Source organism: Pogona vitticeps, chromosome 5, assembly GCF_051106095.1.
Source record: "Pogona vitticeps strain Pit_001003342236 chromosome 5, PviZW2.1, whole genome shotgun sequence".
NCBI classification, from domain to species: Eukaryota; Metazoa; Chordata; class Lepidosauria; order Squamata; family Agamidae; genus Pogona; species Pogona vitticeps.
This window is the reverse complement of record NC_135787.1, coordinates 118725330-118740048: the sequence shown is the minus strand read 5'-3', so window position 1 is coordinate 118740048 and position 14719 is coordinate 118725330. Positions and strand designations below refer to the sequence as shown.

Genomic DNA, 14719 nt, shown 5'->3' with positions numbered 1-14719 from the left:
TTGAGGTCCATTCCTAAGGCCTTCAGATCCCACTTGCAGATGTCCTTGTATCGCAGCTGTGGTCTCCCTCTGGGGTGGTTTCCCTGCACTAATTCTCCATACAGGAGATCTTTTGGAATCTGACGGTCAGCCATTCTCATGACATGCCTGAAACAATGTCAACGTCGCTGTTTTAGTAATATATTGTGAGAGAGGAGTAGATGTTGTGAGTGCGCCATCTCATCAAATAAAGGAATCTGTAACAGAAATATCAAAAGAGGGAAGAGAAGGAGTAATTGAAAGAGTGAAGGAGGAAATTGAAATGAAGACAGAGATTTGTTTGGTTGAAGAAGGAAAGGGAAAGGAAGGAGAGGAGTTAATATTGCCAGTATGGGAGGAGGATAAAAAGGAGGAAGGAGGGATGAGAGTCTTCAGAATTCCAAAGGGAAGATAAAAGAAAGAGGAGGGAGAGAGTACAAAAAGGCGCACGATGTCCTACAGGATTTTCCTAGTTTGAAGGTGGGAGGACTATTGCCAGACCCGACTTCAAGGAAAGAAGGAGTGACTGTAACAGAGACCACAGAATGGACAGTGGTGGTATTCCCGAGGGGCCAAGGTCACTCAAGGAAGGTGGTTCATCCAGATGCGTCAAACCACCACTCAAGGGGACTGGGCACGCCACCCATGCTGTGGCACGATCTGTGCAGTGAAGAGCGCTCCCTTAAGGAAACCATCAGACAAGGAGCATTTTGGTCCAGCTCCTCAGTAAAAAGGGACAATTCTTTTCTAAACACCTTTCCAAGATCTTATGGACATCTACCAGAGTTAAGTTGTTTTGAACCTATCGAAGTTGTTATTGATTCACCTAATACCAAGTTTAATAAACCCGTTAATGTTCAAAATGAAGCCTCCTAGTTATTTCCTGCCCAAAAACCTGAGCTGCTCCAAACCTATTCCAAACCCAATCACATGTATACATGCTAAAAATTCCAGCTCGTTCTAGGAATACTCTGTTTGGAACTTTGTCCTGCCAGGTGATATCAAAAATGCGTTGGAGACAATGCATATGGAATATGTTCAACTTCCTCTCCTGCTGTGCACAAAGGGTCCAGGACTCACTGCAGTACAGGAGTGTACTCAGGACACAGGCTCTATAGACCTGGATCTTGGTATGTGTCGTCAGCTTCCTATTGAGCCATACTCTCTTTGTGAGTCTAAGGAACATGGTAGCTGCTTTGCCAATGCGTTTATTCAACTCGACATCTAGGGAGAGAGTGTCAGAGATCATTAAGCCAAGGTACACAAAGTCAGGAACAACCTCCAATTCTTGTGTGGAGATGGTAATAGAGGGAGGTGAGCCTATGCTCTGGCCCATGACTTGTGTTTTCTTCAGGCTGATTGCTAATCAAGTCTTGGCAGGTCTTGCTAAAACGATTCATGAGTTGTTGGAGGTCTTCAGCAAAGTGGGCAACAATGGCTACATCATCGGCAAAGAGAGAAGTCCTGCATGCATTTCAGATGGACTTTGGTCTTTGCTCTAGAGAGATTAAAGAGCTTTCCATCTGATCTAGTCTGGAGATAGATACCTTCTGTTGCAGTTCCAAAGGCGTGCTTCAGCATGACAGCAAAAAAGATCCCAAATAGGGTGGGCGCGAGGACACAACCCTGTTTCACTCCGCTTCGGATGTCAAAGGGCTCTGATGTTGAGCCATCAAAAACTACAGTGTCCTTCATTCCCTCATGAAAGGACCTGATGATGTTAAGGAGTTGAGGTGGACATCCAATCTTGGGAAGTATTTTAAAGAGGGTATCCCTGCTAACCAAATCAAAGGCCTTTGTAAGATCTATGAAGGCCACAAAGAGAGTGGCTGTTGTTGTTCCCTACATTTGTTGTTCCCTACATCTATTAGCTCGAAATCCACACTGTGATTCTGGATTGACTCTGTCTGCAAGCACCTGGAGTCTCTTCAGTACAACATGGGCAAGCAGCTTCCCTACAATGCTGAAAAGAGAGATGCCATGGTAGTTTTTGCAGTCACCCTGTTGCCTTTGTTCTCGTACAATGTGACAATGTTTGCATCCTTCATGTCCTGTGGTGCTCCACCTTCCCTCCAGCAAAGACAAAAGATTTCATACAGCTCAGTGGTGATGATCTCTTTACAGCACTTCAGCAGGGATGTTATCCTTCCCAGGTGCCTTGTCGGAGGCGAGGGAATCCAAGGCCGCTTTTATTTCTCCAGAAGTTAGTTCGCTATCCAACTCTTCCAAGACAGGCAGGCACTCAATGTTATTTAGTGCCTCTTCGGTTGCTACATTCTCTCTGGAATATAGCTCAGAGTAATGCTTCACCCAGCGGTCCATCTGCTGTGCTTGGTTCTGGATGATCACGCCTGTAACAGACTTAAAAGGAGCAGATTTCTTCAGTATTTGGACCTAAAGCCTGATTGATACCATCATATCGGCTTGTAAGATAAGTCCCTCATTACCCCCTTCTGTCTACTCCCACTTCCAGGAGGAAGCTTTAAATTTTTAAATGTTGTTTCTAAGTAGTACAGTACATCTGCACTGGAATAACAGAGTTCTTTCAAAAATTTCACTTCTTTTACCCCTATCTGCAGAGAAGCAAAAGAAGTATTTAATTTGCCAATATCCTGAATTGGCCCCGTTCTTGAGCCACCTCACAATATGGTAAACTGTCAGCCAGACCAACTAGGGTAGTTTGAGATCAAATATGTCCTTTGGAAACAAGGAGAGCACCAAATGGCATATTGCACCTGTACCAGACCTCAACCAACCCTATTTAGCCTGCAGTGGCCCACTCCAGGATTGCAGACAAGCCTAAGTCCATTCAGTATTGTCCACTTCAGTGTCCATAGTTTCAGCACTTTCTGGAGATCTCTACTATTCCTTGATGTTCTCCCATCCAGGTGTTAAATGGGCAAGATCATGCTTAGTCTTATAATTAGAAAATATCAGCTGTGTTTAGGGTGATGCTAATTTTAACCAGTATGTTAATTTTAGGTTGCACTATTGTGTGTCTGACCCTTTGACATCAAGCTTTAAATAATTCTTAGGTTTTCTTCCTTGGTAAGTACGATATACATTTGTCAAATCTCCAGCTCCTTCTTAGAACATTGTAAATCCAGAAACCTACAATGGTATTTCAGTGCTGAACCCAATGATTATAACTCCCCCTTAACAATCCATGTTATAAGTATATTTAGCATCTGAAGAAAACTAGATCCGTCTGTTTTTTTAACTGTTGTGTTTGATTCTAGTTGTCCTTAAAGCTACAACATTAGAAAGAACCTGTGCAAAGTTGTTGAGTAGGGCTTGTTTCAGCAGATCATGCTGAGGATATTTCGCTGTAAAAAAAGTTTCCTAAGCAAGTTGACTCCTGTAACGCAGGTGCGAAATCATTTTGGAAAACTTCAAAGGGGACTTCAGGCTTTCTTTCTCACCATGAAATATTTCATTTGCTCAGTTAGAAAGAATCTAATAATCCAAAGACTTTACTCAATGCCGTTTGAGTAAAGCACTGCTTAATGAAACTGTTGTATAATTTTTTAAAAAAATCTATAAATAAAACATTGCATGGATGGTATTGAAACGAAAAGGAAAATATTTAAAGAACAATTAATTGTGTTGCACAGAATCCATGCAATATTTATGTGTCCACATGAGAGAAGATTTACCCCCTGTATTTATATATTAATAGCACGAGACACAGATGCACTTGATTCTCTTTGCATTAAACCCCCAGCAATTGTCAATATTTTGAAAGAAATTACTCTTGCTGTAGAAAACCCAAGAAAAATATAAATAATTAATTTTAATGTCACTTTTCATTTTATTATTATTATTATTATTTATTTAATTTATATTATATTCCGCCTATCTAGTCGTGATACTTTCAGCATCAGAATTTAATTTTGTCTGCCATGAACTGTCAAAGAATTGAAAACCAGAAGGGAGAGCTTCAGAGCTCCTTTCTAGGATGACTATGCACCACTGGTATATTTTATCTGTAGGTTGTTGGAATTCCTCCATGCTTTTGTGTTTCATTAACAAGCAGGAAACTGTGTTTTTACAAAATGTAGAATTGCAGTCAGTCCAGCAATTGCTAAATTATCATTCTGTGTACACTGAGGTATAACATATCCTGTTTCCCCAAAAATAAGACCTAACCTGAAAATAAGTCATAACATGATTTCTCAGGATGCTCGTAATATAAGCCCTACCCCAAAAATAAGCCCCAGTTAAGTTAAACCCCTCTCCACCATTGTGCAGCATTGTGCAGCAACCAGAAGAAGATGACATGACTGTAAAATAAACATCCCCTGAAAATAAGCCCTAATGAGGTTTTTTTTGAGCAAAAATTAATATAAGACCCTGTCTTATTTTTGGGGAAACACAGTAGTATTCCTTACGAGCAATTTCTATTGCGTTCACCTGATTATGATATATTAAGGAACTTTGCCTATGATATCATTCTAAGAGTCTGTATATGTACAATTAGGAGACTTCTCACTTGTTCCTGTACAACTTCGAATGCTATGCATGGTTAAAATCACCCTGGTCCTGTGAGAAATTGTCTTTCTGCAATGTGGTGAGAGGAAGTGCAAAACCTAACATGGCACGGTTTTAAAAGAGCATTCATTTGAACTGTAACCTGATACAATCATGAGGAAGATGAGGATCAATTGGTCTATGTATCAAACCAAGACTAAAGTGACATTTAGGCTAGCATGCATCAAGATGCAGGGATAATGTGCTACAACACTATCACTTTACAGTACTACCACATTAATTTGGACCCATTTAACTCCACCTCATAAGCAGCTGTTGGGTACCCAGTGTGGTGTATTTCAGTGGTCCCCAACCTTGGTCAATGGAGGGGTGCTGGATCAATGCTGTAAGATGCATCTCATATGCCTCTTAAGGGCTAAAATGGTGATAACTTGCACTTTGGGAATTTCTGCACTTGCCAACTTGGCTATTTGTAGGAACATCCTCAGTCTTCATTTCACAAAAAGAGGACCAGCCTTTGGTGTAGCTCTTCAGATGTTGCTGGACTTCAGCCTCCACCATCAGCCTCACCACTGGCCATGTGGACTGGAACTGATAAGAGTTCCGTTTCAGCAACATATGTCTGGAGGGGCATATGCCCCCCCCAATTTGCATTAAATAGTCTCTTTTAAATATCACCACTCTGCAGATATTATGTGAATGCCTTTTTGATAATGTACTAACTTAATTTTACTATAGGCAGAGGTTGGGAATTCAATTCCCCATTGTTCCTCACAGGAGAGATCTGTGCTGCACAATCCCAGGGCATCCCCACAAAAAGGTAGTGGGGAACCACTTCCAAGTAACCTTTACCTAGAAAACTCTGGAAAGTCAGGAGGAACTTGATGGCGTGTTGTTGTTGTTATACTGCCAATGAATGGAAAGTGAAAGGCTGCACATGTAATAATTGTTTTCATCACCATTGTGGTCTGACACAATTCAGTTCGAGCTGAAACTATGTTTTATTACAGTGGACCCTTGACTTACAGACGGCTTGACTTACAGACTTCTCTGGCCGCAAAATTTAGGTTTGACTTGCAGACTGAGATTTGACTTACAGACCAGAAAAAAAACAAAATGGAACAAAAACGGCCTGTTACAGGATTAATCGGTTTTCAATGCATTGTAGGTCAATGGAGACTTGACTTACAGACTTTTTGACTTGAGAACCGCCTTCCAATACGGATTATGTTCTCAAGTCAAGACCCCACTGTACTCTGTTAGATGACACCTGAGAACTCAATGATTCAACATGTTGGCATTGGTTCTGTTTGGATAACTTACTATACCTCAGCTGGATCAGGCAACCATCCACCCTTTGTTCCCCCTTTCACTTGAGCACAGAAACAGAAAAGGCAGGTAGTGTTCACTGAATTCGAGTCTGATTTCATCTGAACCAGGAAATTATGTTTAGTGGAGGATTTGAGACTGGGCTGCCTCCCACTTTTTATTATAATATGTATTTGCATTCTAAAATGCTTACAATGTGATTTGTGCTCTTCTGAAAAATCTTGATCCAGATATAAGCCCATTCACAAATGGGCTTCTTTCTATAGTGGTTTTTTTAAATCTAAGTAAAGGGAATACTGCAGTTGACTATAACTGGAAATGAACCTAACATTGTCTCTCATTAATGTGTTTGCTTTTGCCAAAAGGGGAAAAAAACCCAGGCAGAATGGTTTAACAAATCACCTCTTTGGCAGGTTTTTAGTCCTCCTTCTCATCTACACCCAGGTGCCTGAGGGGAAGTGCACTTTTTCATAGCTCCAGCTCAGAGATACGTCTTTGCTCCACTGCCTTCACTTTGCTGCCTCTGTTTCTACAATCATATATAATTCAAAGGCCAGGTAAGACACTTTATAAGTGGCAACAATCTTCCTATATAATGGGGACGTGAAAAATATCTTCTGATGTTTGCATGATGGTAATATATGACTAGAGATGGTTTTAATGATTGTTACCTTCTGTTATGTTCTGTGAACTGTCAGACGTAACAGGCATCACATCCTTTGAGATAACACTAAACTATGGTTACAGCTAATAGACAGATTCTCTAATAGTGCCACCTTATTCAACAGTGGTCCTTTACACAGTGTCCTGCCATTTAGATCTCTGCAGTACTTTTGCAGTAACCTCTCTATCAGGAATACCAGTCAAAAGTGTGTATATTTGCTGCCATTTAGGGCTAGAGGCACAAGCTCTGTCGTTGGCTTTCTGCAGAAACAGTGCTGTATGAACTTGCCTACTAAAATGTTTAAAAATGATTCCTCTGATACAAAACCATAAATTATGTCAAAAGTAATTTTATCTCTTTGATAAGTTTATGTTCTATTTTTTGGCCAAGAAGTGGCACCCAAGAGGACTAACACCTTAGGTGAATTTATTTGGATTTATTTTGATATACAAACATCATTATAAAATGTGACTAAATTGCCATATGACAAAGCATAGCCATACCTTGAACATTTAGCCACAGCTGTGTTGTGCATTTTTGGGATAATAATTTCAGAAATGGCATAAAATCAAAGTATCAGTGTTTCTTTCCTCTTTTCCTTCTTATTTGAATACTGTGTATATTTAAGAACCATTCTGATGTCAGGGAGAGTCAAAAATTAATAAAATTGGTCTTTTTTTTCCTCACTTGCCAGTACAGTACTTCTGAAGCTCGGACAGATGTGATCACATCAACAAAACATATAAACATGGGATTTCTGTTGGTCATTCTTGTGAAACTCAGTAAGTTCGAGGATTTTAAACATGCTCAGGGAATCTTACTGTATATTTCATCTGTTTTATTTTGAACAATAATGACTGGGCAGCCTGCAACATGGATGTCTTAAGAGGCAGCAAGGCTATGCGGCACACCTGAACAGGAGCAGAAGGGCTTACTGGTGCATTCAAGTGTGCATTCTTGACTACGTGTTCCACACTGTGATACTGCCCGTTCAGGCAAATCTATACCAGTATTGTACTGTAGTACATACAAGCATAATGTTGACATATTTTGGAGTTGCAGTACACAAGTATTGGTGATAAATTCTTGGGATGTAGTTTGTCGTTTGTAATCTTTCAGCTGGTCCAAAAGTGGCTCAAATCCAGTAACATGTCACAACTAGATTAGGCTCATTGAATCAGTGGAGACTTGGTGAGTCAACACTTATTTAAATTCCACTGATTTAATGGGCCTACTCTAGTTGTGATTTACCAATGTATCAGACTGGGATTAGGATCTTAGTGACCCATTGCTGAATATTTAGCTTGTTTTTTTTCAAGCGATATTGTATGATATTTCTTAACCATCTCATCCTCAGTTTTGGCTTTGTGGCTCTTTGTTTTTCTTTTTGATTTCTTGGTTTGTTTTTGGTTTTATTTTGGCATTCAGCTGATTTGAGATTTAGAAGCCTGTTGTCTGCGCAACATTGTGTGATCTTGCTCTCAATGCACCCTCAAAACCCATTTTTAAATATTGTTTTTAAAATCATTTTAAAATCTCAATTCCATTGCATGCTTCTGAAGACTCTTTGCAGAAATATGGTGGCAGTTTTATCTAATGAAACAGAGTGCCTCGTAAGGTTGTGGACTCCATTTTATTAGATTTTTTAAAAAAATCTGATCAAAGGCTGGATCAGAGATAAAAAATATAATTTTTCTGGACTTCAACTGCCAAAAACCAGTGGCTTTGCTGACTCAGTGGTTCTGAGAATTATAGTCCAAAAGTGTGCCTTTCCCAGCTCCTGGTCTGGATGGCCATCTGTCTGTGAGGCTTTAGCTACAGATTTCCTGGATCAGCAGGATGATGAACTAGATCAGTAGTTTCCAAATTGCATTCCCAGATATTCTTGGACTAAAACTCCCAGACCCCCAGCTGTGCTGGCCAGGATTTCTGGGAGTTATAGTCCGAGTACACCTGGGGACTCAAGGTTGGGAACCACTGAACTAGATGGTAGACTAGATCAGCGATGGCAAACCTATGGCACACGTGCCACAGCTGGCATGCGGAGCTCTTTCTGCTGGCACATGAGCCATAAGTTGCCAGATCACTATTCCCCCCCCCCCGCAGCCAAACCTAAGGAGGCGGCTGCAGTCGTGGTGCTGCTGCCTAGACAGGTGGCAGGTCAGGATCTGGAGCAGCTGGTGCTGGCGGCAGATCCGAAGTGGGGCCTCAAGGTACCTCCATGCCCGGGATTCCCCCTTCCGCTGCCATTTCCAGTTCTGCCACCGCCACTTCCGGTTCCGCTGCCACGGCATGCCACCTGCTGTCCCCCCCCCCAGTTTGGGCACGTGAGCCCAAAAAGGTTCGCCACCACTGGACTAGATGGTCTTTGGAGTTCCCTCCAACCTTGCAGTTCTTCAATTCCGTGATTGTGATGGAAGGGCAGCATTTTGCACTGAAAATTCATGCAACTGTTATGAGCCAGGTGGTTGGGTGATATTAGAATTACTCAGAGAAAATGTGGCTTTTAGATAAAATGTGCAAGGGAAAGCTGTGCTCACTACCTGAAGTTCATTTGAAGCATATGCTGAATAGCAAATAGACATTTTGCATCTTCAGCAGTTATGTTTTCAGAAGCTTGAGGCAGGTTTTTTAAAACTGTGTAAAAAAAAAACCCTTCATAACCAAAAGAAACTTTTTTTTTAAAGTTATGTGGGTTTTTCCCGTAACAAGTTGAGCCAGGAAAAGCTAAGCACATGAAGCCTCCAAGGGCCCCAGGTCTGCTCAGTGGTGCAAACAAGTTTCAACAGGCAAAAACCTTGAAAAGAAAGTTAACGTAGTAGAAGAAGGCTGCGTGAAGTCATTTCAGGCAAAGGGTTGACCTATAGTCATCACATTCGAATTTTCAGTGTGCTTCCAACCTCCCACTATTGTGTGGAAAACGTGGTTATATCTGGGAGCCATGATCTTCCTGGAGAACAGGACATTGCAGAGATCGTGAGAAGGACCAACTGGCACTTTGGACAGCCTGAAATCTTGCAGGGCTTTGCTTTTGAGATTTCACAGAGCCTAAATTTATTGCAGGAGTCGCCTCAACAGTAGCCCCTTTAAATGGCCATCTTATCACTGACCTCTTCCCAGGCTGGCAAATGGTACAGTTTCTCCATTTACTTCTTTTATTCCAGTGTGCCCCAGTCATTTGCTCATCAAGCTATGGAAAACAGGATTTTTTTTTTGCCCACTAAACAAATTGCTGCTAAGGACTTAGAATGGCTTTTCTTTTCCCTGGGGCATCTGCCATTTGGTTGCTTGTGCCTGGCAATCTCTTCTGTACAGCTGTTTGTGCCTTCACTGTTTTGCTGTTCAGTTACTTGACTGTTCCTGATCTTCAGATTTTCTTTTTCTGTCATGAGCACACTTGTTGTTTTTCCTTCCATTGAACTGATGTTTCCGTTGACCTTGGTTGGGTGGAAATAGGATCACCTACGAGGCAACTGTTGGGTTTTGTGTGGATATCATATTATGGTGTACACTAATGCTTTTCCTATGCTGTCACTTTCCTTGTAGTCTTACACAGTGGGGGCAATGTGCCTGTAGAAGGAGATCTCACAGAGGCTCTGCATGTGAGTTAGAACCATGGAAAATTAGGGTCCTGGTTCGAATGCAGTACACTCAGAATAAACTCTCCTTCTTCAACTGGATGACCTCCATGTATGGGGAAAGTTAACAAAACAGGGGCAGGGCTGCAGTGCATTCATCTACACATAGTGAATATGCACAAATAATTACACCTGAATAGACCTAAGGTTTTGCATGACACAACAGGAAATGGGGGTTGGGGTTTAACAGTAATGGTTAACACAGCACTTAATGTAAAAATTAATGCAATGAACTGAAATATGAACAATAGCAAATAAAATTCAAGCTTTCATGAACAAATTAAATTAGCACAGCTTTTTTAAGAAACACAACTGACATTCCAGGTTCTTACTGGGAGCTATCAGAGTGTGCCCTTAGGCTGCAGGCTCCTGGTGTTCCTTCCTGTTCCTGCAAAGGGAAGCCAGAGTTTTCAACTCAAGGAGGTGCTGCATTAAGATTTTTGGTTTGCCAGTTGGAAAAGGTGAGGAAAGGATGCCCTGGTTTCCCCTCTTCTTTTGGCTTTCGCCCTCCTATCTTGGATGGCCCTACCATTAGGCATGCTGAGGCAGCTACTGATTGCCAGCGATGCACTGGAGGTCAGGACTGAATCAGCACCACACCACTTCCTTTGCAGTCTGTAAGCTAGTTTGCTGTGATGGGAGGGGCCACATGAAGAAAGATTCAGCTACCAGGCTTGCCTGATTCTGTACATGGAATACAGGAAGTATCCTGTCCTTTGCCTCAAGCAGGGAAACATCCTGGCCCAGCTATGTAGAAAATCTAAGGTGCAGAGCATTGTTACAATGCCTCTATAGCCTGAAAACACAGACAGTCCCTTGGATGTGAGAGTGTACATATTTATTGTGACAGTTTGAGGCATAAAAGAGTAGGATGGGTGGTACATGCAACATGTGGGGAAGAGAGCTGTTTAAAGGAAAACTCCCTCTGCCATATTTTGAATGTTTCTGCTTGAAGCATGCATAGCTTACCGTTTTCTTATTTTAAAATTACTAACCTGCAAATATAAAAAATCTACAGTATTGCCTTCCACCATGTAATGGAATGGACTTAGAACAAATTATTTGAAATATATTTCAAAATTTAGGCCTACTTGTCATTTTCAAGTTGGAGTTTCGAAGCCATGGAGAACAGCTGCTAGTGGACTTGCCGTATATGTATGTTATTTACCACAGCCTAACAATGTATGGTGTGCAAGGTGAATTGTCACCAATGGCACATACGTCCCTTGGTTGCTAGAGGCTAGCCAGAAAGAGATGTGTTAGCAGAAGTGTTAGACATATTACTATAAGAAAGATGTGATAAGTATAAGAATGAGTGCAGGCTTGGTGAGCTTCAGTTTTAACTACTGTAATTGTTGTGTAAATGCTATATGGTACATCAGGCAGCATTTCACTTTTGGTTGTGTGGACAGTACTGGTGACAGATTTCCTGTGGGGCCAGAATAGCTGTGACAATAAATCCTGCTATCCATCTATCGGAGACCTCCTCGTGGGCCGCAGTGAACAGCTGACAGCTTCTTCAACGTGTGGACTCTCTGGCATTCAGAAATATTGCATTATTGGCTACCTTGAGGTGAGTCTATTTTAACTGATAACTGGAGCTTAGAATTTCACCTTTCTGGATTACAACACCCGGTGGCCATGCCAGATAGGAAACATTCTGAAAGGTGTCATCCAGAAAAATAGCATTTGTCAAGCTCTATTTATACTGTAACTCTGAGTCTCAAGGATGTGATACAAATTGTTTACATCAGAAATAACCCTGGGGAGTCTATTTGAATCATCCTGCCACAGTTCTCCCCTGTTCATGCCTTCTCTTTTAAAATTTCTACTTAGATGCTAGGAGCAGGGCCCACTGTATCAGTGAGGCAGCTGTCTCAGGCAGCAGATGGAAAGGACAGCAACATCAGCTTTCGCATAAATTCTCCAGCGATTCCCTTCTGCTGGAAGACAAAATCATGTGTATGCCACACAGTTTCTCAGTTTCTTAAACTAGCCTGCTACTTCAGGTGTGGTGAAACTTGATATACCATTGGCAGTGCTGCAGTCAATTCTAGTTGTCAGCCCAATTAGTTTCTGTATATGGGCCAGGGCCAGAGTGCCATCTTGCTCAGGCAGCAAAAGGTCTTGGGCTGGTATTGTGAGACAGCACTTTGAATTTGGCGGGGGATAGCTAATTAGTTGTGCCCACTGTTCTAATGCAATTGACGTTAAGTCTTGTTGGCAAACTGCTGCAATATGATAAAACAGAGCTCTGTAAAATGCAGGAGAGGCAGTTAAGTCATACACTTATGCACACAGTAGTTGTTGCTGTATATTGGTGCTGATTTCTGTTTTCAGTGACCAACTATTCTATTTTTAAAAAGTACGCCAGAGTTAGCTATTAGTGGCAGCTTGAATGCAAAAACAGAGGTGGTAGTATATTAGAATACTGTAAACCATTTTTATAAGAATGGAATGGGCCTCCTTTTGTCTCTTCTCAACCTATTAAATGATCAATAATTAGTTTAGACTCTGTAACTTTGTGTTAATACTTATTAGTTTGGATGCCAGGAGCTGAAATACAAACAAGTAACTCTGCCAGGTATTATATACTCCAGCCCATCTGTGGCAATTTTTCATGCCTGGCTTTACATCTTCAGGTCTTTCGTCTTTACAGCAACTTTGTGAAGCAGGCAATCACATAAGGAGTGGAAATGAAGATAAGAAGCAGCTTTCTCCAAGCCCACTCCTGCCTAATTTTCATTAAAGGTTGAATTTAAATCCACTGGCCTGAGGCCTTATATGTACAAATGTGCAGGGGGTGTGCTGGCCACTTGAAATGGAAACCAGGTAGCACACTGTTCTGTGGTGAAAAAAAAGCTGTAGCTTCCTGGGGAGAAGAACATAATCGCTTGAAGCAACTGCTAAACAGTTTGAAGCTGTAGAGATACTGCTGCATATGTCTCCGCACTGAATCTGAGTTCAACATTCAAGACAAAAAAATTGATGATTTATTTGTTATTTACTCTTTTAAAACAGTGAAGGACAACTTCTAGGAACAGCAGGGTGCACTGGACCCCCTAAAAGAGACTGCTTTGGTTTCTATGCTAGCATGATTGTTGCCAAAACATGGCAACAATGAAAGGATTTTTGGGGTGCCATAGAATTCTCCTGCATCATAGAGTCCTGATCATAGAGTCCTGCAGGGTAGAGTGACTCCTTCTACACCAGAAGACAAGAGGAGACCTTTGATGGGCGAATTGCCAGCATTGATTGTTGACAGTACAGTCCTCTGATGATAGTCAGCAAATGCATGTTGGGGAGGTGAGGTGGGGGGTAACAAAGCTGTCTTGGGTGACCACATATGGCCTATTGCCATGTATTGCCCAACTGTGATTTAAAATATATTTAATCGGCTCTTCGTACAGTGGGTCTTCTGTGTTCTTCAGGCAGATGGCTCCCCAAAAAACTCCAGATTAATACAAGCACAGAATCCCTGAATGCAGATTCACAATTCTATAATCTTATGTCAGTAGTACTGATCATATCGGTTGTCACATATAGCTCCCAGCTGAGACCACTCATACATATCATCCATAAGATACAGCCCATTCAGGACAATCATATTTCTCTTGCCCAGCCTTTAGGAAGCAGGCCTGTGCTTGCTTGCAGAACCCCCGCCCAGCTTAAACAGCTATAGATATTTTAAAAGCAAGATAGCATGGGTCTAGGGACAGAGAGAGGCACCTCTGTTTCAAAACTAGACACCTACTGGATCCCCACACCTATTCTGGAATAACCATTACAGGTCCCAACAATGTCACCCACAGAATCAGGGGCTCATTTGCTTGTCCTTCTTCTGATGTGATACATGCCATCATCTGTCCAAAGGGCGCCTTGACATTCTAAATAAGGTACACAGAACAATCCCTGCACAGGACGTTAAAAAGACACAAATCTGGCATCAAAAACCGTAATACAGGCAAGTCAGTGTTAAAACATTTAACCTGTTAGAGCTCTCTGTTACTGATCTCACATAGCTGTTGCAGAGAAAAGAAATTACAAAGACAGATTCAAGACAGAGACAGCTGAAGTGGGTTGCATTCATGAAGTCCTATGTGCATTTGGAGAATGAATGTCGGGATTTTAGCACACTTTTTACATTAAGAAGCTGGTTTTCTCTACAGTCTTGGTTGTAACCAAACAGGTTTTCTTTTTTAATGGAACTCCAAACTCAGTCCAAACTACTTCCTGTGAACTTGATTCCAGAAGACTGTAAATTGCAGCTACATTGCTAGGATTGCTAGTATGTTAATATAATGAACAGTTTCTGTGTGGAGCGGTTTAATTATGCCAGTGTTGTCTTGGAAGTCGATTATCAGATATTAATATGCAGTTTCCAGCTTCTCTCTCTCTCTCATTGCACTTGGTCCCACTCCCATCCACACCTCAAAACCCATCTCAGCTCAGTGAACTACTTCCTAAAATCAAATTATTGCCTTCTACCTATTGTTACAATTGCCAGGATGTTTGTGAAAGCAACACTTCAAATGGTCATTACCTGCCATTAATACCTTGAAAGCTCATCATTTAATAT

At 41.4% G+C, this 14719-nt stretch overlaps 1 protein-coding gene across 1 annotated transcript in view; it reads left to right on the top strand.

The window, feature by feature from the left end:
• The first annotated feature begins 6282 nt into the window (after positions 1-6282).
• LAMB4 (laminin subunit beta 4) overlaps positions 6283-14719 on the top strand; it is a 63215-nt gene continuing 54778 nt past the window's right edge. The window contains exons 1-3 of the mRNA XM_073000648.2: positions 6283-6395; positions 7197-7284; positions 11553-11713. Of these exons, the coding sequence (XP_072856749.2) occupies positions 7251-7284; positions 11553-11713 (195 nt within the window). The 5' untranslated portion in view covers positions 6283-6395; positions 7197-7250. The remainder of the gene's footprint in view (positions 6396-7196; positions 7285-11552; positions 11714-14719) is intronic.